The 26,904-nt window shown below is 43.4% G+C and overlaps 2 protein-coding genes and 1 non-coding gene across 6 annotated transcripts; all 3 read right to left on the bottom strand.

The window, feature by feature from the left end:
- Window positions 1–2,180: 2,180 nt before the first annotated feature.
- dtx4a (deltex 4, E3 ubiquitin ligase a) lies at window positions 2,181–15,166 on the bottom strand. Its single transcript, XM_047049287.1, has 9 exons — window positions 14,792–15,166; window positions 13,878–14,092; window positions 10,736–11,819; window positions 4,260–4,321; window positions 3,833–3,994; window positions 3,676–3,737; window positions 3,192–3,512; window positions 2,999–3,088; window positions 2,181–2,842 (listed from the first exon to the last, which is right to left on the bottom strand). The coding sequence occupies exons 2-9, from the start codon at window positions 14,083–14,085 to the stop codon at window positions 2,612–2,614; spliced, it is 2,220 nt and encodes a 739-aa protein (XP_046905243.1). The 5' UTR covers window positions 14,086–14,092; window positions 14,792–15,166; the 3' UTR covers window positions 2,181–2,611.
- Window positions 15,167–15,451: 285 nt separating this feature from the next.
- On the bottom strand, window positions 15,452–15,523 carry trnaa-cgc. The gene has a single exon. It is a non-coding gene; the product is annotated as a tRNA-Ala (tRNA).
- Window positions 15,524–15,707: 184 nt separating this feature from the next.
- Window positions 15,708–26,547, bottom strand: coro1b (coronin, actin binding protein, 1B). 4 transcript variants are annotated; one of them, XM_047048971.1, is made up of 14 exons: window positions 26,435–26,547; window positions 26,099–26,240; window positions 24,975–25,180; window positions 24,480–24,602; window positions 24,218–24,347; window positions 23,402–23,583; window positions 22,626–22,745; window positions 22,430–22,534; window positions 22,167–22,312; window positions 21,991–22,048; window positions 21,454–21,786; window positions 18,277–21,255; window positions 17,146–17,293; window positions 15,708–16,820 (listed from the first exon to the last, which is right to left on the bottom strand). In XM_047048971.1, exons 3-12 carry the CDS (start codon window positions 25,176–25,178, stop codon window positions 21,127–21,129), a joined length of 1,530 nt encoding a protein of 509 aa, XP_046904927.1. In that variant the 5' UTR covers window positions 25,179–25,180; window positions 26,099–26,240; window positions 26,435–26,547; the 3' UTR covers window positions 15,708–16,820; window positions 17,146–17,293; window positions 18,277–21,126. The 4 variants fall into 4 exon arrangements, with proteins under 4 accessions (XP_046904927.1, XP_046904930.1, XP_046904928.1 ...); XM_047048974.1 differs by having other exon boundaries at window positions 18,277–21,249; window positions 26,435–26,545; XM_047048972.1 differs by lacking the exon at window positions 26,435–26,547 and having other exon boundaries at window positions 26,099–26,428.
- Between the last annotated feature and the right edge of the window lie 357 nt (window positions 26,548–26,904).

The following is a 26,904-nucleotide window of genomic DNA, read 5'->3' as shown; positions in this document are numbered from 1 at the left end:
AATGAGGCCACCCTGTTTGACTGCATCTGTTCTGTGACCTTTTAACAGTATTTTAAGACTTCATTACTGAATCCCCCTTGATAACGGACCATTATAAGTGTGCTTAGTTATTTTACCTTGTCTCATCTATTAGGGTAGTGGTGGAATTTAATCCAGACTACTAATCCAGGGCCCAGACTAATCTAGGAGCTAAATCTTCCATGAGTTTCTCATGAGTGGGACTGAACACGAGAAGGCAGGAGTGTGATTAATCTTGAGGAAACATTAGTGCAATAAGATAATTAGTCCAACTATCTAAGTGCATTAGACCCTCGAACGTGTCCCATACAAAGTCTCTAATACTAATACCACTAAAATAACCTTCAAATAGCTTCCCTTCAATTTTATATAACACATGTACAGAAATACACATAAGTAGGCTATACAGTCAACGTGTAAAAATCTGACAGAACAAAAGTCAAAACCATCATAATACTCATGTTCATTTAATAGTCCCACTGTTACTTTATAAGCAAGTCTTTTGTAGTTTATACATGTTACTACTTTCTGGCGTCATATTTTTCATCACTTGATTCATTCACTCCATTAACAGCTTGTACAAAGTTTTTTTTTTTTTTTTTTATCAACAGTTTTTACAAAGTGGTCATAAGTTTTCAACCATCACTTCATTGTCATCGATGTATATGTAGAGTTGAACAGTAACAAGAAGAGGGACGTTTCACAAACCAAACTGAGCAGTGGAGTGACGGAATGTAACCTTTAAAACATGACAACATGAAGAAACTACATTACACGTTCCATCTGCAGGCATCAAAGGTGTTTCTGACCACATGACAGGTCAAAGACCGCACCCTGTAACACATTATTATACAGCCGTCCCTTACTGAGTGTGTAGGCTTCATGAAGTGACACAGCCAAATACATAAAAAATAATGAAAACGTAATAGAAAATCAAAACAATTCAATAAAATATATCAGGTCTGTAATATACACATACCTTAAAAAATGTAATGTTGTAAATAAACATATACATACAAGGCATACAAGTATACAAAGTATATCAACTCTTAACTTTGGCCAACACTGGTATGTCAACACATACTAAAACATCTTGTCAATAACAGTCCCACATCTTTTGTCCACAGAGGACAATCTGACTGGGTGCTTGGCCAAAGGTGGATCGATAACAAGCGCAAATATATCACAAAATACTTGTTTATGGCAAAAACAGATGAGGTAAGAAATAAAAAATATTTTAAAGTACCAGCATTTAAATAAATTAAATGAAAGATTTTACATTAGATTTGAATGGATCTAATCCAGCTAAAGATTGTATTGTTGGTTTGACAAAACGGTGGTCATTTAATGTTTTAGTCTAACTGTAATCACAAAAGACATGGTGTTTGTCTCATTCTGACATCTCGCAGAGGGTCCAATCTTAATCTGACTTCACTGTTCTGGGGTACACATGAATGGTCTTGGAAGATTATATATCCATCCATCATATGTATCCATATACAGAAAAAATAAAATGATTCCTTCAGGCAATTGGGGTGCACACCAACTGACAATTGATTTTGAGAAAAGGAGTCTTTTTCTGTGTAAGGGTCACAAGAAAAGAATGACAGCATACAAACAACTTTAAAATTATGAACAGAAATGAAATGTAGAAATGGCATAAACTCAAACAAGTTATCAACTATTTATAATGTACAGCAATGCATTCTTCAAAATGATACAGTAATCAATCAAATACTGAACCAAGGGTAAAAAGGGAATGTAATTCTTGATAAGTACCACTAGATGGCAGTAAACATCCATGCTCACACATGTCCAGTCAATAAAGTTGATATTGATAGTGGCCTACACCTGCAATAAGAAAATTGTTTACAATACTGCCTGTAGATTAACGCCCCAAAATCCCCCCATATTCTATCCTCTGAATTCCATATAATGCCACTCTCGCTCTCTTTTACCCCATTTGACCTCTCCCAAACAATTATTTCTTTATTCCACATAGCAGCAGCTCTGGTAAACTTAGTTTACCTATTCAACCGACCAAGTCAGAGTAGTTACATTCTTGATATCAGGCTAATAGTAGAACTCTCACAGTACAAAAGACAGCTTTTGTCCAACACTGAAATGTATGTGCACAGTGGTCCTAAATGTCTCACTGAATGACGCTTTTCAATTGTGACACCATTATAATAACAGAAAAAACAACAATTATCCTGTCTAATGTAAAACTGACCCATGCAACCAAGTCATATCCCACCTGTGTACCGGAGAAATACTATTGGATCTCTGTAAGCACTCCTGAAACCTCAACATATTGTTCTATTTTGTAGATTTTGTAGATTTTGAAATGTCAGTTTGTTGTTTTCCCGGCTGACCCTCTTCACTGGTTCATCTGTTCTTTTATTCAGTTATTTTCTGGTTTCCCCAGTAATTTCAGTGGTTCATGTTATAATTCGCACACACGTCATTGTTCATTGTTTTTGTTTTTTTTAACGCTTTCTCTTTTGTCTGCTCAGTTCCATTGTTTTTCAGCATCTTTGTTTATGGACTGCTTCAGCAAGTCTTTCTCCTACTGCTTCCCTATTGGTCCAGCTCAGTCTCTGGGAAGGCACTCCTCCTCTGTGATGCCCTGGGCCTTAAGCTCCTCCAGAACATTGTCCAGGTGGCCGGGGTCCGGGTAGCCGTGACCCGTCAGGTTGGAGCCAAACTCGGTCTTGTGGTGGACCTCGTTCCAAATGACCGTGTCTGACTCGCCCGTGGTGCTGGAAGTTCCCACGGAGAAGATCAGTCTACGGTCCCACGCCACCAGCAGGAGCCTCAGCACCTGGAGGGGAAGAGAGGCGGCCGGGAGAGAGGGAACGGTTAAAAATAAAAAAGAGAATGAGAGAATGGGGTTCAACCAGGGAGAGTCTAGAAGTCATTACCGTGCTGGCTGGATACACATGCTACAACTACACATGCTACCTGTCTTCATGTTTACCTTACGTCCCTTCTCGCTGTCAGGGAGGTAGCAGTGTCTGGGGAATCCTCGGGCGGTGAAGGGCTTTCCCGGGTTCGGATGCTCAGGGCCCTGGCAGAGGGTCAAAGGTCAACATGACGACATCAACCAATCACGCAAAACTTTCTGCGTTCTTGGCAGCGTCAGATGTGCACGTCACATGGACGAGCCGTACCTGGATGCCAGGTGGGATGTTGTAGATGATTCGGATGGTCTTGCAGTCTGGGTGACCGGGCAGGGAGTGGGGGATGACGTGGTACTCCATCTTGCCAGGGGGCTGGTTCCCCGTCTTGACCCCGTAGATGGTCTTGCAGGTGGGACACTGCAGGCTGCCATCCTTGTTGCCGTTGTTGTACATGGCGACCAGGCACTGGAGGTGGTACTGATGGCCACACTGCGCCAGGCGACCCACAGACTCTGCTCGGGAGATGCCGCCCACGCCGGGGCCCTTGTACCCCGAGGGGCCCGCCAAGGCCTCCATGCAGATGGTGCAGTCCTGAGGGGAGTGGGGGGGAGGAGGGGAGGTAGACATGGCAGTGAGTGGAGGATAAAGGGAGCGTTGGGGCGACGGACGGTGCGGGGTTCAGAGTGCACACGGGAAAGGCCTCAGTAGCAGGAAGGAAATGAATCACATGAAAGAGTTGACTCGGTCGACTCACCTCCTCAGGGGGGTTGCGGACTTTCTGAAGGTACCTCTTTACAACCTCCTCGGGGGTCTTGCCTGAGAGAGAGAGTTCATGAAGAAATCACCCTGACAACTTTTCATGTGTATTAGTATTCTGTGTCTTTCACACACACACACACACACACACACACCTTTGCGGGCCTGTTTCTTGGTGGTCTTACGGCAGCAGTGGCCCAGACCAGGAACTGGCTTGATGTCACTCTTGCTGACAGGAGGAGGGTGGAGCACAAGCTTGGGAGGGCGAGTCAGACAGACAGGAAGTCCAGCTGCACTCATCAGGATCCCTGTAATACCTATACAAGGCCAGCAGGGGGAGGCAGTGAGAGGATGTTTCTTGTCTGTAATTTGAATGCAGTAGAAGCATTCATTACAGGCACCTAAAAAATATTTGGCAAACACTGAATGAGATTTTTTGTTTTGTTTTAAGAACAGTGACTTGATATGTGACTTGATATTTTGGACTGTATGTTGGACTTCTATTACAACTGGGCAATACTAACGTTGTCAAGTGAAGTTTAGGAATAATTTCCTGAATTGGAAGGGACTTTTCGGTCTTACCCGCTAACGCAGGGTGGACAGGACTTGATCCATTCAGGTTCTTCACTGGAACTGTTGGCACTCTGAAACACAGAACCAATAACTTTCAATAAGTCACCAAACCCCTGATGTTACTTAATTGTTATTGGAGCCATTACAAGTGGGCACAGAAAGCCAGCTGCTTAGTCATGGGTGGAATGCAGGTGGCTGTATTACGGGTCACATCATGTTATCAGGTCAAAGAGCTTTTACCGAGTCATGCAGACATAAGGACCTAAGTGGTACATGGACCAGAATAGCACCTTGAAGTGTGTTTATGCTGCCAAAGTCCTATTTCCACCTAACAACTACAACAGCAATCTCACAGCTCGTGAGATCCAACCAAATAACTGTAAAGACCGATCTCATGCTCTATAGATCAACATAATCAGATGTGACATTGTTGCATCAGGGTAAAGGACATAGACAACCAGACTTGTTTGACAAACAATTGGCTAATTGCTTTTAGATTCAAACTCATTTGCCGGCTTTCTCACGAAAACGACGATTTCGTTTTGAAATGAGCTATTGAGCAGCTATTGAAAGCAGGCAGCAAAAGGGATGCAAAATATAAGGTGTTTCACAAGGCGTTTGTGAATTTCTTTCCTATTCCTCACTTTACACTCGCTCCCATTGCTACCTGTCAGTCAAGTAAAAGGCTTGGGTATCTGCATTAATATATGCAGTCACACAGTCTGTGCCTTAGGCACAGAGGCGTCGTTAGACATCAAACTCTACTGGGGCACAGGCCCCTAATTCATATCCCTTTTTTTCTTTCAAGCTTGCTACGCACAATGCACTCCTAGGCTATAGAAACTCCCCTTGCTTAACCCAATATACAACAGTTCAGAGACGCAAGTCTGAGATCAGCTTTGGCAGGGACATCAATAGTTAATGCGAGCGTGCACATTTTCTTCGCATTCATTTGAGCGCAAATACAGTTTTTTTGAGCTTCATGCAATATTGTTTTTATGTTTTAGTCAAAATAAGATGATCGGTAGGCCTATCATTTAGAAACTCTTAGTTTCTAACTATCCTTGTTTTGTAATGTTTTCTTAGCTTACCTCAATTCTGACTTGTGTGTCGAGTCCGACACCTGGGGGGTATTCCAGAAAGCAGGTTATGTGACACACCCGGGGTAAGTTCACTCCCCAGCTGACACCCAGCATTGTAGCAACATTTCCAGTAGGTTGCTGCAACATTGGGAATCAGCTGGTGGGTTAACTTACCCGGTTATGTTGCATAACCTGCTTTCTGGAATAGCCCCCTGGACTTCTGTGTCCGTGCTGCAGTGGCTATTTGGCAAGCTCAGAAGAGCGCGCTGACATGGAATTCTCCATGCATACAGGTTTATGATCTCTATTAAACACTTTTACAAGTTGATTTACATTTTTTGCAGGATCATCAATCTAAATTAAGGCACTGACTGAAAGTAAATTGTTAAAACTCAAACTTGAGATTTACCTGGGGCACAGCAGATTTATACTGGGGCACCTGCCCCCGTAAAAAGGGTCTAACGACACCCCTGCTTCAGCACCCAAGATTTTTCACAGAAATGTTGTCTTCGATTGTTTTCCTGTCGTCAGCATTAGTGTGTCAGTAGAAAAGAGGAATATTGAGGTCCTTTTGTTTCCCTATTTCTGGAAGCATTTTGGTTGGACATTCATCTTTTCCTTGTGCCTGAGACTTTTGCACAGTGCTGTCAAGGGTTAGGTCATCTTCATGATGAGGTCACCTTTATCATGCCATATTCTCTACGTAATATGAACCAGTAACAAAGAATACTTACGGTCGGCCAGTTTGAATGATTGTCATCTTTGCGAGTTGAGCGCAGTGGCAACCACTTCAGACTAGAGCAAGTATCCTATCTGCTTTTTGCTGTTGTTTTTCAGTATTTTAGCTCCACTCCTTTGTCAAGTGCTATCCCTCATTCTCCAACGCAATCCTTGACAAAAAAAACAGACTTCGGTTTCGCACTGCAGAATCTCTGTATGCTTCTCCCGCTCTCTCTCTTTCTGTGTGTGTGTTTCAGTAGGGTGTGTGAGCTGAAGTTTGAGCTCCGGCTTTTAAAGGGCTAATCCACCTGTTTCCATCTGTTGATTAACCTGTTTGTCACTGCCCTGAGAAACGTCACAGTAAGGATTACCTGTCAAGGGAAGCAACAGGCTACCAGAAAGCAAACAGACTGCAGCACATGAAGTCAAACTGTCTGAACACTAGCACGCTTTCTATATCAAATGTTCTGGCCAAACCATACATGTACATTTAAGTTCCATATCTTCATAAACATGGAGGATATAGGGCTTGTTTGAGACACCACTAAACTGTTAATCCTGACCATATACTAATTGAAGAAATTGGGATGTTGTTCTGATAGTGTTAGTGGCCTGAAAACTGAAGGTTTACTGTTATGCAGGAGAGATACATTACAATTCTATTCCTAATAGAATTGCCTGCATTTACCCGTTTTGTTGATTCAGTTGTGTTTTCATGTTTGTTTGTTTTTATTAACCCAGATAATTTTATAGCCCCACCCTCATCCTAATCATCTTTCCATCATGTTACAGCTACAGTACTTAATCTACCCAAAACAGTAAATTGTCCTTTAAAGACTTTTAATATGCATATTATAAATATGTATTATAAATAAATACATGTACATCAATACTGTATAATTGCCAACAGAGTTAAGGAAATCATGGTTTTTCATCATTTGTATAAACACTAGATGTATGGTTAGCAACACTAGATTGTCTAGAACTCCAGTACTGTCAACAAAGTGTAATTTTCCTTGTAAAAAGTCCTTAATGTGCCGGGAAGACGCCCCATGTGACGTAGAATGTCTGGGAAATTCCGGCTCAACGGGTCACCCATGCTTAGAGTAAACAGGAAGTACTCTAAACTGGTCAGAGACCAGTTCTTCCTGCCATTCAGCAAGCTGTTGTTGGCTGTATGAATGAATCAGCATCTTGGGAACTGGAGCAGTGGACATTAATACACAGGCTGTTACGTTCCTGCACTGCGAGAGGAACGTGCTGGGAGTAACAGACAGATGGGAGGTAGAGAAAGGGAGGGAAAGGGGGAGGAAAAAAGAGAAAAGGTGGGGAGGAAAGGAGATGTCGTATGGCCACGTTCCATTTGATCCAGGCTAATCTAGAAGCATTAGTGCAACCCCCATCTGGTCCAGAGGGAGATGGAAATGAAGAAGCTTAGAGAGCCACAAACACACACACGCCTCGTCATCTGGCATTTCCGACCACACAGGCAGATTGTCGGACTCTGCCAATGACAATTATTCTGATCCACTAACACATAAACATAAAACCATGAAAAGGCCACGCTCCTCACCCGTAATCTGTGACGTTTACCACTCTTTACGTTCACTTGTCAACCATCTGTTCCCCACCTTCCTCAAGTAGAAAGGTGTCAAAACAGTAAGTCCAATACTTGGAATCATCTAGAATGCTAGTTTGGACATTGTATTCCAGCTTCTCAAAAAAACAATAAACCAAAGTGAAGATGATACAGATAATGATACACTAACCGTGCGTGTCCACTACAGCGGAGCAGCGCGGAGCGTCGGCTTCCAATTCATTTTCAATGATACCGGGCGTTGACGCTCGTGTAGGGCATTGTGGGAGCGTAAGCGAGCGTCAACGCCCGGTTTCATTGCTGTTGCACGGTAACTGATTCAAACTAGAACCATTATATTCCACACTATTCAAAATTCTATGACATTTGCATTTGAAATGTTTTTTTTAACTCGTCAACAACTAACAATGATTAGGTAATTCATCTGGTATGGTAATGTAGTAGAGACAACCATACCAGACTTGTTAAGAGACATGTAAAGAAAGTTTAATTCACACAATTATAAGCAGCTAAAAACAACTCAATTGAAATTGTACATGATTATAACTTATCATTAATGTCATGAAGAACTAAAGAATAACCAAATGCATTACCAACAGAAAGGTACCAGTGCACACTTGCAGTTAAAGTGAGATACTGTGTGAGTTCAGGCCCATAACAAAGGCTTGAGGAACGTTAGGATACGACAAAAGGAAAACATGAAATACCGTATTAGTAATATTGCTTGAATTTAGTAATTTTACAATGATATGATGTAAGATTGTAGTTGACATGATGTTAGTGTTTCACTGTGTCTCGGTAAAAGCCACACCATTCCTGGGCACTGACCACTAAAACACAGACAACTGTGCACTACAGATTCTTGATTTTCTACTGGACTTTCTACGACATACTCACTTTTTGTATGTTGGTTCGGGTAACAGTGTCTTTCAAATGAATGAAAGGGAAAGCCAAAGGAGCGAGGGGAGGAGGGGCTGAAGGGATGAGAGCAGACTCCTGACCAGTGACGCTAGTCTCTTAAAGACACCAGCAGGTATTACCATTGGCTGAGCCTGACCTGGGGAGCAGTGCCCTCCTCTCACCATCTCTCATACGTTACATACTTTCCATACGCCGAAAGTACCACTGAAATATCAATAACAACTCTATCGATATGCCGCTGCCGACAGGAAAAAACTGTGTTGGAAATGTGAGTTCAGCAGGAGGGTGTAGAGTCTCCTTCCTTTAAGATTGTCGGTATGATCAAACAAAGACTGACAACAGGAACATTGCCTCTTGCAAGTACTTCCTTGAAAGGTTTTTATCACAGGATATAGAAAACTATTGTCATTTTTGTGACAAATCTTGATAAATATTTTCATGATATAATTAGATCGAGTGTAGTCTTGGAAGATTTATTTTATGATAGTAATCATTTATACATTAGTTTCACATTGCATATTTTAACATACCAATAAGTTACAACAAATTTGGCACAAGTAAAGATCTACCTGAAATAGCAATCCAACAGGTTTACAATATAAAATGTGTCTGATTCTATCTAATTTAAGTATGTGTCACTCACACTACAAATTTAATTGGTCTGAAAACACTGAATTTGCAGAAGGACCTTCAAGGTTATTCATAACCTTAATTTCCAATAGGAAATGTCACCATCTCTTAAGGAAAGGAGACTCGTATATTCCAAGAATGAATCAACTTCACTGACAGCAGTCAGGGAGCTGGCAGGTAGCTTAACTGACAACAGCACCCCCTGGCCAACACAGGAGGTCCCTGCAACCGCTTTCTCACAACAACACATTTCTTCACACTCTACATATTACTCTTTCAATCATGACACATACGTATTTTTTTTCGCTGTGCAGATAGTAGCACTGCCCGTTAGTGAGCAACCATAAGTTGCGCTCCACCTGTGCTCATTCGCAGGTCTAGAAGCAGAGGAGACTCCATGATGGTGGTGCTCTGACATATTGGGTCCAGGCAGTCAGTTCTTTCACAGGGAGAAGTGAAAGAAGCTGCTTTGTGTCAACCACGTCTTGATTCATGCCTGGGGATAGGGTTGCCTCACAACCCGCCCTCCAACTCCCAATCCACCAACTGTGACACTGCCTTTCTCTTTTTACTCAAACCAACCAACACCCATCCCGTACTCACCCCACAGTTCGGCTTGACAATCTCCCTCACAGGACTAACTCTACCAGCAAGAGGTACACAACCCCCCCCCCCACCACCACCGCCACACACACCTTCTCAGACTAACAATTAGGCCACTGTGTGCCTCCGTCGAAACCCACCCCCCAGCCCCACCTAACCTGAGAACCCCCTAGACCCCTGCCATTCCCCCTGGTCCATATCTTCATCCCTGCCTCAGTCTCAGGCTGTCTACGCATTATTCCACAAATGGGAACCAGGCCTTGACTGTGCCCACAATGGTTGCCATGGAAACCAAACCCTGACGCACACGCACACACTAAATGCACACACATACACAGACGAAATTGGGGGCAGTGGGCCTCCAGGAATGAGCCAAGCCTGGGAACTGGGTGTGTGGATGTTGACTTACTGGGTAGGGGAAGAGAGGGGGGGGGGGGGTGTATTAAGGGATAACACTGCATCTCAACACCCGGGCCTATCTCCTTTTCTCTCTAACTGGGTGTGTAAATGTGTGAAAATGCAGTTCATTTCATGTGAATGGAATGTGTTTACATGGGAATGTCTGATCAGGCAGTGTTTGTGGTAAAGATTAAAGGCATGTGAATGCTAATGAGTGTTTGTGTCAGAAACTTCACAGCGATTATGTGGGCATGACTTGAGTTTTAGTGTTTCAAATGAAATACGTTTTCAAAAAAGAACATGCACTTTGAGTTGAGTCTAGCCAATTAAGGATACCCAACTGCATAAGTTCAAACTTGATTAGAAAATATTCTTTAAACTCTATCTCATCATGAACACCTCCAGAATTCAAATGAGCACAACAACTCCAAATGGCATTAAACTTAACTTCCACCATAAATTTGAATTAACAATTTCAGTCAGGTCTTCACAGTGTTGTGCTCCACAGACAGCTGGATGGATAGGTTACTCACCCAGACGCAATGAGGGCACGGGACTGGGCCATGGCAATGCGCTGCAGGGCAGGTCGACTCAGCCCTGCCAGGCTGGCACGGGGCGGCAAAGGGGCAGCGCAGGCCGCGGCGGCCGATGACACAGGGCCGAGGACGCGGGCGGACGGCGAGGGCGTACAGGAGGAGGCAGCGGTGGAAATGAGGGGCTGGACCGGAGAGGGCACCTGCGGCAGGGCGGAGGAGGCCGAGAGAGAGGAGGACGAGGAGGGGTGCGGCAGGGAGGCGGCGACGGAGGAGGGCGGAGGCGGGGGCGGGGGCGGAGGGGGGAGGGGCGGGGGAGGCGGGCGGGTGGAGTTGAGGGAGAGGGCGGCCGTGGCCGAGCCCAGGAGGGACAGCGAGTGGGCAAAGCTGCCGCCCCCAACCCCGCCCCCGCCGCTAGCCCCTCCCACAGATGTCCTGTGAGGGGAAAGGGACCTGGACAGGGACGGGGGGCGGGGTAGGGTCAGCGAGTACGACCCCCCTATGGCAGAGTAGCCCCCAAATTTGGGGCTAGGCGGTTTGTTCTGGGGAGGCCTCCTCCCAAGGGTGTGAGCCGACATGGCGCCCGCCTTGACGCTAAGGACCAGCATGCATTGCTGACACGCACACGGCTGGCCAAGAGACGTTATAGCCGAGGCCGGCAGGGCGCCGCTTGGGTAGGCACTGCCATTTCCAGTCCCGCCTCCACTCACCCCGAGCCCCATGCCCACTCCAGACACCCCCACCCCCAGGAGTCCCCCAGGAGCGGGCCCCCAGGCGTGGTGGGACTTGGGCAGGGGCCCCGACACCAGCGGGTAGGCTAGGTCCGAGCGTCGCTGGATACGCCTGCAGCGCTGCGTCTGCCCGTTGATCTGGGTCATGCTCTGGAAGTCGATGAGGTAGCAGAAGCCCAGCGGCGCCAGGTCCAGCCAGGGCTGCTGGCGGTCGCGTGCCGCCTGGATGGCGATGCCCACCTCCGTGTCGTAGGCAGTCCAGGAGCCGGTGTCGTTCTCCCACTCCCACAGCCAGCCCTGGCCCGGTGCTGAAGTTGGGTCGTAGAAGCTGCGACGCACAGGCCGTAGAGTACCTGGGTGGCAGAGACAGGGCTGTCACACTATGCATTGGCGTAAATGATTAGCATCCCTGTTCAAGAAACCAATAGGACTCAATAATGCATTACAAGCAACGCTAATAATTGATATTTATGTGACATAAGGTGGTCCACTATCATACATTTTCATTATGTATTCCACTATAAACTCAGTATTTTAACAAAACATTTTACCATAAAATAACTTTTGATGTAAAGTATCCTAGTTTTTTTCTGATTACAGTCATGCACTAGAAGAAAGACATGTTTGGCAGGTAATTTGCTACTGTAATATTTGCGGTGTACAAGCAAAGTACAAAGGCAACAAATTCAACATGTCTGTGTGTGACTGCTAAGAATTTGGGCAAACAGGTTGCCCCTGGTAACGGTACTCAATGTCCTCGAATATGATTGGCCGTTGGCCTATTTCCGGCCCAGTGCTGGCCATGTTTGCTTTCCCAGAGTCCAGAGTTACTCCAAGGATTTTTGGTCAAACCATGTCACAGTAATTGCACTGATTTCTCACTCTGAAATCTCATCTTCTTGATCGATATCTAGTTACTATTGTTTGTTCTAGCAAAAACTATTTTCCAGGAGAATGAGTCTGTTGAAGGAGTCTTCATTTTTTCCTACATTAAATTGGAAACTGCATGTTAAGTGCGTTAAGTGCAGAAGACCACAATAGCGTCCTGATATATTTGTCGTAATTAGGCCAGGTGCTCATATCAGACTTTCTCCATATTTCTCCACTGTTGTGGTCTGAAACTTGGACCCAGGTAATTTATTTGATATGACATTGATAGTCCCAAAGTCTAGACTACAATGGAAATGTGTCTTGGGACTCCTGACTACAAATAACTCCTAATCTAACCAAAACATTGAATGAAATTCCTAGATTATGGAAATCCATGATATGAAAATATAAAAAAAATTCCAGTTATCTTTAACAAATGATGTGCTCAATGAAAACAATTTGTCTATTAAAGATGTGTAGAAATGGCCAACAATGCCAATGACCACATGTGTGGATGTAACAGAGCAATTCATTCATCGAACCCAGTCCCCCCAAAACTACCCACTTTCCCCAATGACCTCAGCAGCCTTTAGCAATTTAGCCCATGCCTTTTTCCTTCTCTTATATTTGGGCTTGGACACCCCATCCCCTCCTGTTTCCTGCTAAGCAGCTTGGTTGGGAATCAAATGGAAAAAAAGCTTTTGTCAGATGGAGTTGAGGCAAATGGTGGCATGGTGAAGTCTTGGGCAAAGAAAGTTAAGACATCTGGCAGGTCTCCTGCCTTCCCTCAATTATCTGTGAGAGAAGATTCTGTGCCAACATCATCTGTCAGGGCAGGAGAGGGCGAGACAAGAGGAGCTAAGCTTTCATGAAATGAGATGCAAGTTAAAGGGACGTTTTTAAAAGGGGAATTTCGCAATAAAGGTATGACACAGCACATTAAGTCTGAGGAAGCAACCTGGGTATTTCATTCTGATACACACTGACCCAAAGTATCTCCCAGTATCTCATTAATGAATTAAGGCAAGCAGGGGATGAATTTGATATGCTTTAAATGATCTGTCTGAGAGAGCCTAAGCATGTCGTGTCAAAATAAGAGTTGAAGAATGGCATATTTACAATATTTGACTTGGAACCCCTCCCTCATGGAGAACATAACACTCGTTAAATAGGCCCACGACGCATCAATATCATCTGAAGAAGCGAGCAATCAGACAAAAACGATTAAAATAATAATAATAATAATTAAAACACATGATCCTGGGCAATTCTATGAATACATGTTTATGCTTTATTTAGCAACTCAGCAGACGAAAGCAAACAAGGCCTTGCACAGTTACCCACAAAAGGGCTACATCCAGTGTGCTAACACACCCAATAAGACAAGCCAATATTGGGCCTGCTTCAAAACAACATTACAAAAACAGCTCATCAACACTATTCTATCGCAGTAGATTTTAGACGCTTTTCTAGCGCGTCTTCGGTTTATTCAATTGCGATTATAGAATAGATAAACCTGTCACACATGTTCATCATCTTACCTGTGTCTTGGCGGAACTGGTGCATGGAATGCAAGTCAATGATGTAGGGCGAGAGACGAGTGTCCACCTGGCCTAATACAACACTACCACCCCGCGGGTCGTTGCGGATGACTGCCTCGATGTGGTGAGAGACGGCCGGGCTGTAAGGCCGCCAGCGTCCGTGCTCGTTCAGCCATTCCCATACCACTACGGCAGACGCTAGTAACATCCTACTCCTGCAAATGAAAACATCGTCAATGCATGCTCATAGTCTTCGTCAGACAAAAAAAATCTTTTTTTACGCGCATCTATAACCATAATGTTGCATCCATCTTGTATAAATTGGCAAACCATGATGTGTCTTATCCCTCGAGAAATTTTTAAATGACAGTGGAGCAGCGATGCTGACGATAGTGGTGGACCCTACCTTCCATGTTGATGTAGCCGTATGTAAGGCAATCACTTCATCTCTTTGTTACAACGAATGTAGCCTACCTTTTTATTACAAAAAGCTAGGTACAAAACCTTGCTGGTTCGTTGCATTTTACTCCCTATGCAGATAAATGACGTCTACTGATATCTTTTCCAGGCACAAACATGTTAGGGTGTGTTTAGATGCATTTTGGTCTCATATCAGTGAAGCAGAGGTGAAGTGGGTTACTGTAACAAGTGACAGATCTAGGCTACTTTGATTTTGCCATAATGTAGCATCCAAACTTCTGGGCGCATTTTTTATTGGAAGAAAATGAGCACACAGCATTAACATGTTCACTCCTAAATCAATCAAGACCAAGGAACAAAATATTTTAGTAGGCTGCATTTGAAACGGCTATTCAAACGGTGTTTGGCAATAGAACTGTCAAACCTGTAATAGTCGAGGTACATTCAAATGCATGTTTAATCTGTATGAACAGTAAAGCAATATAAATATTTACCAATGGAGAGCAGTTTAGTTCGCTTTCTGTATCTTGGTCAGACTGTTGTAGAGTATTTGGCTGGTTTAATGATTATCCATCGTTCTGTATAAATATATCCCGGTTCTGCAACGGCGGTCCGTGAGTGAAAAAAAATCATGAGATTCGTGTTACATAATTGCTCCTATATTACCAGTATTAGTCAGGCCTATTGCTCAATGTGGTGTAGCCTATTTGTTTGAAATGTCTATGAACGCGCAGTTGGGCCTTCAAAATCATATCGCGCAGTCAGCCCGCAGATGTGCTTGCATGAAATGAGAGGGTTTAACTAGAATAAGGAACAGTCATGATATATCACATAATATTATGGTGTGCCAACCCCGGCGAAAAATGTGTTATTTGTCAGAAAAATGTTTGCGTGGTGCGTGGACATGTACATGACCACAACCTAGAAAGACCATGGACCAATCGAATGAATGCAACCACAAATTCTGATTGAATACTCCGCCCATGACTGATAAAGGGAGCGGCCGAAAAAATCCGTAAAAATTAATGTACTTTCAATGAGGTGGTTTGCTGTCAGAATCACAAATGTCTTCAGTCTATCGATTTTACAGTGTAGAAATACTGATATGATTTTTATAGCTGTATCATCATCCAATGACGTGATACCAAAAGGAGTGGAGATGCCGGGGATTGAACCCGGGACCTCATACATGCGAAGCATGCGCTCTACCACTGAGCTACATCCCCACTGATCACTATCATTGCTTCTCAAACACTAAATAAACATGTACCTGTTCTGTGTTGTAAAATATTCTGATTTGAAATCATCTGTTCAAAGGACAGTATTCCTTATTGTTGTTTTGGATAATTTGCCTAGGACTGTGTTTACATCTAATCATCACGTTTAGTTTTTGTAAGGAAACAAACACAATCAAGCTTAAAGAAGGGTTTAATGTTCTTCAAATGATCATATTGTGTTAAATGACAAGCCAATGTGTAATATAGAGTTATACATTAATTACGATGAGATCTTTACTAGCCTGTAACCCTATGCATGATACCTCACTGCTACGGGAGCCTAGTAGGAAAGATTAAGCACAAAAAGCATCACTTTACAGAGCTGCATGTTCTGTAAAATGGTCATGAAAAGTCACCTTCCATCCAACATCAAGCATAATTTGTGCCAGTCTGATACACTATCTGAAATCATAGGTAGCAAGTAACACAAAACGTACAAAACAGTGAACGTGTGTAACATCCCCTACTTACACCTGTAAGATATCAACAGTAGTTAATTTACATATCTTTGTCATTGTGCCTTAAATGTGTTACTTGTATAAAAAAAACTGAAACCACTTTATTATTTCCTTTACATCAAAACCCAAATAACTGTAGTCTCTTTGATCTCAAAATGCAGTCACGTTGTTGTCGTCGTCTTGTTTTTTCTTTTCCTCAGACCAGGTGGCACTCCCAGAGAAGTGCTTCAGGCCGATCTGTAAATCTCCTCCTCTGTTTCCCTCTCCTTCCTCAGCCCCTGCTTTGACCCCTCCATCCTCTCTGGCTTCGTCCTTCTTTTCCTGTCTCTCCATCTTCCCCATGCTCTCTCTCCTCCCCTCCCTCTCCTCCGCTCCCTCTGCTCTGCCCCTCAGGTTGCAGCCCTCCAAGCTGGAGTAGTCATTCGACGAGTCATCTCCCTCGTCCTCCTCCTTTTCCTCCTCTCCTTCGCTTTCACCTCTTTTGCTTCCTTCTTCCACATCCCTCTCATCTTCGCTCTCTTCTCCTTCTACCTCCTCCTCATTCTCATTGAGTGGCCACAGGCGGCGACCAAGGCGGGTCTCCAGAATCCCGACTCCGCCCCTCACCCGGTCTCTGACTCCTCCCTCCTTATAAACCATTCTGCGAAGTGTATACTGTCCACTGGTTTCACGGTTCAGTTTCATGTACAGGTAGACCAGAAGAAGAATGAGGAAGACAAGAAGGAAACAGAGAGTCACTACCACTCGATCAGATGTGGTCTCGTCCTTCATGGTTACTTCAGATATGCCTGCAAGAAGAGTGAGGAAAGCTGTTTAACATTTCATCAATATGAGGTCACCAGAAGAATCAAGGTCAAAATCCAAAAAGGCATTCCTTATTGCAAGGTTTGCAATATACAAAGCTGATGTCAATACTTTTGTGAAATTACAGACATTACAAATCTTCAACTGTCTTTGACTATTGAAGAAACATTGGTCCATACCCAGCCAAGACAACAAACACATTTTTGATTCAATGTTTGTGAAGTTCAACCTGAATACAATGGACAGAAGTCTTCTGAGATAGGACACAATCAAACATTTGCCTGGAGCATAATATGTGGTGTTACATACCTGTCAAAGTAGGTTTCTACAAAGTAAGTTGATTTGTCTCTTGTCAATTCAAGAAAAAACTTGTAGTTGCCTAAAGATTCTCGTTACTTCAAAGCAACAGTGACATTCCCAATAGATGGCATTCATTAAATATATTCAGGATCAGAATCTGAAAAGAAAGGCACGTCTTCATTAACCAATCAGTTTACAGTGTAATTTCATTCTCTTTGAGGGAAAGTCACCTACTAGTCACTAGTGCATTTAACAGTCTACACTTCAATAATAAGGATTAATTGTAGTTGCAGTTATTCTCTACATTTTAAGATATGGTTTCTCAGGCAAAGTTTGAGCATAGATGGAGACTACGGAACTCATCCAGTTATGCTGTAGAAATGAATACAAATTGTGGTCACTGGAGATGTAACTTGGTATTTTTGCAAAGGATGTAGCTGGCGGGCTCTGATTATTTGTGACCAGAAACCCTCATTTGAAGCGACATCACTTACAGGAAGCCAGCAGATCTTTTCTCTTCCTTGCTCATTTCCTGTTGGTATTATACTATCCTGACACTACTTAAAACAGAGTACGAAGTTGGGCCATCAGTCACCTGTATGGCTAGATCAATACTGCTTGCAAAGAAAGTAGGCCACTAATATTAAGTAATGTATTAACACCAAATTACTTGTATACGGTGCAGCTTTTTATTATTCATCATCCATGTGATTACAAAATTAGCCTAGGAGTAAAATATATATACCCTTCTTTTTCTGCAACCAAAGAGATACTGAACATCAGCCCCAGATTGCTGCATTGCTATCCCACTGAAATGCAATACTTAAATCCATTCCATTAGAAAAATAGAAGAACAGGTGTGTCTCATGGAAACTGTAGATATGGGTGTGAAACGTGACGTGTGACAGATGAAGTATTCAAAGGGAGAAGGTGGAGGAAAGAGAAAAAGAAAAAGAGAATAGTGCATTTTAAAGATGGAAATGCAAACAGTGGAAACATAAACAAATTGAAAACAACACAGGAAAAGTGACAGAATGATGGAGAAAGTAATGAAAAGAAAGATCTGGAAAAACTGCAGCAGAAAACCATGAGTTTAGGATACATTCATGAACAATTATAAAAAACATATTTTACACTTACCACTGTGTTGCCGTATGACCCAAGGGATGCTGAGTTTTCAACAGACAGGCAGATAACTTATCCCTAGAGACAGGAAGTAATGACAGGGGTGTGTCTGCAATGCTTACTTTAAGACACACAAATAGAAAGAAGGAGAGAGAGAGAGCAAAGCAGCAAAGTAAAGCAGTAACACCAACAGCAGGACAGGAAGCACGGGGGTGGAGACTTAGATGAGTGAATTTGAAGAGATGGCTTGATGACAGATGAACAGAAAAAGCATGGTGCTGTAGAAGCATGGGGAATAGAGTGATATTCACGTGTAGTCCAAATGCAGAAAGAGGAAGCTGTTCTATGGTGAATGTGAGGCTGTACAGTACGTTACTGTACGCCCAGGTGGAGAAGTGGATATTTTGTGCTGCTTTAAAGTGAACTTGCAGATTTGTACGTTTTACGTGGATGACAGTAAATGGCTCATTCTAAAAATGTAACTTCTGGAGTGAAGATTACACATTACACAGAACACTACATTACAGAGGAGAATCACTTAAACTAAAACCCCAGACATTGGTAATGTGTGTGGTATGCATTTTATTCATTTAGAATTAGATGTAACAAAGGTGTATATTGTGCCTGATAGTATTTGAAGTTACATTTACTGAGATCATTTCTTTCTGCAGCCAGCGCTGAGAGAGACAGGATGTGAGCAGTGGAACTAACAGAAGGATCAAAAGCACGACCACATGGCTTTGGAACCACCCATAGCTTCTGACCACATCCTGCAGATAACTTCAGTGAAAAATGCAAACTTCAACAACAAATATATAACATACTCTAACCAATTACATTCTTAACTACAGGTGTTTCTTGTCAATGAAAATAAACTTGATCATGGCCACTGTGATACAGGGGGGGGACGTCAATCAAGCCACAAATGGCCTCATTTGATTCACACTGTAACATATTACGGTCATAAAAAGACAACATACAAACAAAAATAGGGAAGGAGTGTTTATTGGAGTTGCACAGTGCACTGTCACTTTATTGTTTTATGACCACACACAAATAATAATTGTAGGACGGTCAGTGCATATAGAGAAGTTAATTATGTAAGTAATCAAGGAAAAAACCCGTGAAAGGTACCCAAAATAGCTATCCCTTCACCGAAGGGCGAGGTAAGTGAGAATTGCAAAAATCATAACTTTCTATTTTTGTTTATTTCTGCAGTTCTGTCCAACAGACAAGCATCGCACACCTTTTCCATTCTAAATCACAAATACAACAGCTGCCTCTAGATTAATCTAAAACAATTAGGTTCTACAGACTTGGATTACATCATTCGAACAGTAAAAAAACAACAACTCACATTTCATTGTAACAATTTTAGTTCAGTGCTGTGAAGCACTTGTGGTTTTTAAGATAGTAACATACTCCTACTTAGAACACATTGTGTTGGGCAATACCTTTCTTGAACTCAATTTAACAAGCTGTCATTTAGGATTGTATTAGTTTATGATGTTCTACGGAATAGGTCAATAGAATGGAAGCAACTGGAAAAGCGAATGTATATTTGATAGTTACCTAGGCAGTTACTAAGGCCATCTGAGTGCCAAACAAATAAATGTGTCATTCATCCGTATAATTTATCGGGTGTGACGCTGCACATCAGTTTCTTACTTAATTAGGACACAACCTCTAAGTTGGCAATTGCATAAACCATAATTCTTCCATGTCAGTTGTTTTACTGTTTACGGACATTGATGGACTCAAAACCTGTCTGGCATAATGGACGTTGGACTCCATTTTGTGTCAGCTTGATCCCATCTACTTAAATAGATAGACTATCTTTATGGTCAGTGCTACCTACTTGCCCCTTATGACAACACAATGATAATCCATTTACTTAAATTAAGTCATATTTATGGTCAGTGCTACCCATTTGCCCCTTATGACATCACAAATTATCATCATGTACAGTATGATGCCACAAAGTGTGCCTGCTGCATGTATTACATACACATTATGATTTCACAATTAGGAATTATTTCAGGAAGTAGAAAGCTGAGCATGAATCACCTTCAACTTTTGAAAGTAAAAAAAGATCCCACAGAAAGATTTACAACATACAACTACCTTTTCACTTAAGTCTCATTCTCTTCAATAATTTGTAGTAAAAGTGTCTTAATCAAAAACAATTATTGAAAAAGCCATTAATGTAGAAATGTAAAAGAAGACAGAATTAATTATTAAGTCTGATATTACATCACAATTAGCAGCTGTATCTACCTGATTTATAATACACAATGTGAGGGATTTATTTCTTACTGAGGGTGTGAACACAGTTCTGTATATGGTATGAATGATTTGCACTGTACAGTACAATCATTCACAATTAAGCCAAATGTAAAAATATCCCTTTGACACCGAAACTTAAGATGGCCTGTGTAAAAGTGATTTTTTTGTACCGCTAAATATGCACACCACGTTTTTTATGACATTTGCAGAATGCACTGATTCTTAACTGTGCCCCCTCAAGTAGGATATCACTATGTTTCTTCATAACATTTTAATATCATATCACAGGTAATGTCAACTAATGCTGTATGCAGATGATATTCCTTAATCACCCCCTATTAATCAAAGCGGCATCTAAAGGGTGGTGGGGTGTAATTGACCTACACAACTCCTGACCTGGTTCTCGGCAACTGTGATTCAGTTGGTCACTGAGCTACACTTCAAAACTACATTCTCCCACTCGCGCGCGCACACAGCTTAAGGTACTGCTGATTCTAGTAAGGCTATGGTCTATGGAGTGACATCAGAATGCCCTTTGGGTGTAGCGGCGCCCCCGCCGCCTCCGGGCCCCCCCGGCCTTCATACGTCCCCGTCCTCGATGCGTGCCAGCTGCCTCTCCAGCAGCTCAATCCTCTGGCCCTGGGCGAGCACCACCGAGCGCAGGGCCTTCACCTCCGCCAGCACCTCGCTCAGCACCTCGTCCTGGGCCAGGAGAGGGGAAAGAGAGATGAGGGACAGCGGGAGGGAAAGAAAGAGGGGTACAGAAGGGAATGGAATAGATATGAAGTCGGTTATTTAATGAATGGTTTGTAATACCGAAAACCCAGTCATGGTTATAAGGGATTGGAAGGATCATACTGCAGTTCGTCCTAAATCCCAGACGTGACAAATCGGAAAGTTTCTCACCTCTCTCTTTACTCGGTCAGATACCCCATCTGCCTCTCTGGTCACCTTCGGCTGCCCCACCCAATCACTCTCTGTGTCCCTGGCGACGTGCGTGGGCACGGGGGTGTTGGTGACCTGCTGAGGGGTGGAAGCGGACCCCGCCCCGGACCCCTGCGATGTCAACTTGGGCTTGTTCTTGAGGATGTCTCTGTGCTTGGAGGGGGGAGCAGAGTATCCCCCACTCAGGGAGACCAGCAGGGGTGGCGCATCCTGCCCAGCGATCCACTCTTCGGCCAGGAGAGAGGGCTCCAACCCAGCTGTGTCTGGGTACAGGTCACCTTGGAACAGATCTGACTGGAGGCAAGAGTGAGAGAGAAGGGAGGATGACCCCGGATACGCTGGCATTGCTAAAAATGTGACTGTGAGGCAAGAGTGAGAGAGAAGGGTGGATGACCCAGGATACGCTAGCATTGCTAAAAATGTGACTGTGAGAAAGTCATTCATAAACTTGGGGTCAAATTAAATGGTTAATCATTCGCGGTCTGGTTCTCGTGTTACCTTGCGTGGTACCGTCATAGCGATAGGCTCCACTTTTCTTTCATGCAGCTTGTAGAACCTGCATGGAAAAGAGAACGATGAATCACAGCAGAACATACAAAAGGAAGTACACAAGTGAACAATAAACAAAATATTTTTTGATCAAGGGCAACAAAAACGCTGTAAAACCTGCTTACCTGGCAATCTCACATTTGTTGACATCCACGCCCCGTTTTCTGAGGAATCCAGCTCCGCGCTGAGGCTCTTTGCTACTGTACAGGCTGAGGAAGTGAACGTATGGCGACTCGTCGGTCACCTCAAAATACCGGATGGTGCAGTCCCCCTGACAGAGATCAACAGATTATGGGCTGAACCAAACACCCTGAAGGGGTGTATCCTAAGTAAACACACTACTAAAACCATGAATAAGTGCTATGTTAGTAAGATGAGTCCAGTGTACCTTTCCACACAGGTAGATCATGTTGGTATCAGGGTCATAGTAGGGCTGGAGAACACCATTGCTGGTGTCCATCTCCTGAACTGCCATTGGCTCAGAAAGATCCTTCTACACAAGACAAATACAAATATATTTGATGTATCTGACACAATCTACAACACATTACCACTTGACTGAGAGGGACTGTGTTTGACCGTACCGTATCCCATAAGGCCATCTGCCTCTCGCTCATGCGGCTGAACCCGGTGGTCAGGATCTTCCCGTCCGAGAGGAAGACGGCTCTCATTGGCCGTGTGCCATCATGGACCTTCTCTCTTACCTGGCAACAGTGACAACATCAAAGGTCTTATGAAGGGTCACCAGTGTCAAATCGCATTATGCAAGTCCACTGATGCCCCTTTTCCACCAATGTGAACCGGGAGCAGGTCCAGAGCAGGTGCTAGAGCCAGTTCAGAACTGGTTTAACTTGCAAGCCTTCCAAGAACTGGTTTGCTTTTCCACAGGCTAGAGTCAGAACAGAGCGACATCATTACGCCACAGGGCAGGGAAAACATTTGTTTCCTCCACAGACCACTGCTACTTTGTTTTAAAGTCCATATTGTAGACTACTAGTACAGCTACCAATGTTTTTTCTTATGCAAGTAGTTTCTGTTGGTCTTGTTGGTGATATTGTCACGGTAACCCCCTTTAGAAAAGCGGTTTTCTCACGGTGTCTAGTCCAGCTCTCTTTTGGGGCTAAATTGGTTACAATTTAGCCCCCGGCTTATTGGCCGGTTCTTAATCTGTCGAAATGCAAAGAACTGGTTCGAGCACTGGCTCCAAACCACCACCTAAAATGCATTGGTGGAAAAGGGGTATGACAAGGTACAATATACAGACCACCTCCTCTTTAGTCTTGTGCAAAATCAAGAACAAATAATTAAACTTTTTAGATGGTGCCTCTACACATAATCATGGTGTGAGGGGGGGGGGCACCTTGAGAACAGTCCCCCGACGGGGGTCGATGACACGCAGAGCCTTGTCCTTGCACACCGTGCAGATGGCACTGCCATCCTTGTTCCAGCTGACGCTGTAGATCAGGTCTGGGTGGGCATCGCCCAGCTGATACACCAGCTCCCCAGTCCCCACGTCCCACACGCACACCAGGTTATCACAGCCTGGACACAGAAACACCCAAGAGATGCTTAAATATGCATCTTGAGGAAAAAAAAGATATCTAATCCCAAAGTTTTTTTTTTTTACCCTTCTCTTTCTCTCAATGCAAACTTAATTTATCCAAAAGTCCGATATGTGGAACTAATGAATATATAACCACTCACAGGGTGATAAGGATAATTAGAAACATCGGATCGTAATAAGGCTTTTTCTTTTTGAGAATTTGGACTGTCATGTCAGCATTAACCACCGCAAGTTCTCTTTACAGCCTTGCATTGCAGGCTTTTAGTTACAGACATTTGATTCCTTTTGTTGCATAATGCGTAGTAAGGAATCGCCTGTCATGCAACACCACCAACAGTGAGTTTACAGATGTCCCTCACCTTCCTAAATGCATTCAAAAGTTATGGCATGAAAATGTATATACAAGTTTGAATTTCAATCCACTGAAGAATGCTGAAAATAACAATGCTGCTGCAAAAAAAGATGTCTAGAAAGCGCTAGAAAAGTATGTTCACCTTGAAGCAAACGTACTGTTATGCAGGAGGTTTTGTTAGTACAAACCCACATAATGAGTACAGGATGGGGTGGCTATATTGCCAGCCCACTAACAGATATGTAGTCTGAGGAGGTTACCTGCGGTGAGGAGGATGTTGAAAGCTGTGGGGTGCCAGGCCACGATGCCAACTCGTTTACTGTGTCCCTCCAGCGTCACCAAGGCCTCGGTCATGGGTGCGGTCAAGCCCCCGTCAGGGATCTGCCACACCTATCGAAGAACGAGGACGAAGCTCTTTAACAAGGGGGCAGAAAACATACTAACGGAAAGAAAAACACACAGGTCGAGACAGCCAATGGACGACATGAGGGCTCAGAAGGTACGAAGTTTTCTGTCCCGTACCTTCACGCTGCAGTCTTCTGAGGCACTTGCGATGATGTTGTCGTCGTGGGGACACCACTGGATGTCTAACACGGGGGCCGCATGCCCACACACAGTAGGAGCCGACTGGTCAATTCTGCCACTCTGCATTAGAGACACAGAGTTACTGGGCTTGGTGGGATTGGTGAAAATGAATATGCACTGTCACCTCATGAGTTGACAAGAATCTGTAAAACTCACAAGGTGGCAGTTTTCTATGACAGGTCTAACAACATTACACTTATGCCCTATGCAATGTCTGTGTCCAATTAACGCACTAAAACCTTAGTGGACAAATCGGAGTTGCTGAACATTGCTTTTGCTAAATGCAAACACTGCAAATCCGGAAACTCGACAGCACCAGACATGAGATAAGGAGGCACTTATGGAGGCATGTATCGATCAAATACTCTCCAATACAGAATGCATTGACAATATGAATAGGGTCGAGCAGGCCAGAAGTGGTCCAACTCAGACCTTGCTGATTGGCAGCACAAGGAACGAGCCGCCTCCACCAGCCTCGATGATCACAGCTATGAACTTGGGGTTGACGTCGCAGAGGGGTCCATCCCATGTGACGCGTGACACTCTCACATCATCGATGCAGTGCTCCGTCTTCCACGCCTGGGCGAAGACGTGTCTGAACTTACTCTGTCGGACCACCCCTCTCCGGAATGACATGACTGTGGAGAGCCATACACAGACGTATAGAGTTAGTCCTCAATGATACGACATTCAGATACATGTTTTGAGTCCACTTGTGTTCTTGACTGGAAAAATGCGACTGGAGTTGACGGACAACTGGAGTTAGTAAGTGGTGCTAGTTGTAGTCTACAGTTTAAGAAGTTACAATAATGCAATTTTAAACCATTTCAGAAGAACCACAAATACATGAATATATCTCAATCAAGTGTTTAGTGCAGTTTTTTTTTAGACTATTCCATAAAAAGAGGAGAGTAAAGCACAAAATATTATAATCATTAACAAACATTTTTTTTTTTTTTTCAATAGTTCTCCAACATTTGCAAGTTTTAAAGGAAGGGGTAGACAGTGAGTCATTCATAACATCAGCCAAATTGTCACATGCTGTGAGCCAGTTCTAAAGAATAGTCATGGCTCACTGGACAAAAGGGCATGATCTGCCTGAAACCAAAACAGACCAACTGTAGGGGGAGAAGGGGGGCGGGGGGCATGGATGACCACAGAGTGAAGGCAGGAATTCAATATATTTGAGGCTTCTACCTAATGTTTTTACAGTTGTCAAGCTTGCTACAATGCATCCCACAAGACAATCCAGCTAGCCTTGATGGCCTACAACAATATTATGTTGACAAGTGCCTTCCATGTCCAGTGCTAATTCGGGTGTTGGTTGGATGTTTACGCAAACCATTTGAAAGCGTGGAGGAAATATCACCAGGTAGACTATGTGTAGGCTACTTTGCAATTTTAACACATTTACATGATCACATCCTCAAAATGAAGGTGAAGGCGAGTCAGGAAATGGGATGCATTTTTGAAGTGGAGAATGGAAGCGTTGTAAATGCGGTAGCTCTAGATTAGGCGACGTAATCAACACAGACTAAAGACATTAGTACACTTACTGTTGGCTTTCTTGATAACAAGCAATCTTTAAATTGAAAAAAAGGCCAAACACCCGACCAGGGCAAGCGCCGATCAATTAATCCGCCACAAGCAGTAACTTAATCCTTTCCTCTGTCCGTGAAGCGGTTACACACGGCCGACCTACAACGATGTTAGTGAAGAAATGTTACTAGACATGCATACCACAAAAGATAACTCCCGATGTACAACTATTTTCTATTTCGTTGATTGTAAAAAATCCAATATCTGTTAAAATATATGTCCTCAGCAAGCATGTCCAATACAATAGAGGTAGGTTAAATCAACGCCTATTAAAGACGAAAGGGAACACTAACCGACGAATGGGCGTGCAATAGAACAGAGATGATGCTGACAGTGCGCACTTCGTGTTGGAAATGATTAACGTTTGGACTAGAATTCCAGACTTCCGCTCCCGACAGGATATGGTGGAGATGGCGTTGTTGTTTCCATCGCATTTTCAACCGTCTCTTTTCAGATTGGAACTATATGGTTTATTATCCAAAGGCGATCTGACCTGTGTTAAATCATATTCAACATACTACATAGCCAGTATTAAATTGTCCATGTAAATTCATGTTTGGTCATGCTATAGGCCTACACGTCAAAACAGAGAGAGAGAGAGAGAGAGACAGAGAGAGAGAAAGAGAGAGAGAGAGAGAGAGAGAGAGAGAGAGAGAGAGAGAGAGAGAGAGAGAGAGAGAGATATCTGGCTCTGCCTGGGCTGACCCTGACATATGCAGCATTAGATATAGAGCATTATTGTTGGAGAACCAGCAGGGAGCAC

The sequence above is a fragment of the Hypomesus transpacificus genome, chromosome 25, assembly GCF_021917145.1.
Source record: "Hypomesus transpacificus isolate Combined female chromosome 25, fHypTra1, whole genome shotgun sequence".
Lineage (NCBI taxonomy): Eukaryota > Metazoa > Chordata > Actinopteri > Osmeriformes > Osmeridae > Hypomesus > Hypomesus transpacificus.
Note: the sequence above shows the minus strand (reverse complement) of the source record. Positions and strands in the feature narration are given on the sequence as shown.

Excerpts from the sequence above, each read along its gene's own strand:
- dtx4a (XM_047049287.1), bottom strand. The coding sequence starts at position 14,085 with ATGTTACTAGCGTCTGCCGTAGTGGTATGGGAATGGCTGAACGAGCAC. Across the intron at positions 3,995-4,259 it reads TGTCCACCCTGCGTTAGCGG|GTATTACAGGGATCCTGATG; the intron begins GTAAGACCGAAA and ends GGCCTTGTATAG. Across the intron at positions 3,738-3,832 it reads CAAGAAACAGGCCCGCAAAG|GCAAGACCCCCGAGGAGGTT; the intron begins GTGTGTGTGTGT and ends TCTCTCTCTCAG.
- coro1b (XM_047048971.1), bottom strand. The coding sequence starts at position 25,178 with ATGTCATTCCGGAGAGGGGTGGTCCGACAGAGTAAGTTCAGACACGTC. Across the intron at positions 24,603-24,974 it reads TTGTGCTGCCAATCAGCAAG|AGTGGCAGAATTGACCAGTC; the intron begins GTCTGAGTTGGA and ends TCTCTAATGCAG. Across the intron at positions 24,348-24,479 it reads CAGAAGACTGCAGCGTGAAG|GTGTGGCAGATCCCTGACGG; the intron begins GTACGGGACAGA and ends GTTCTTCGATAG.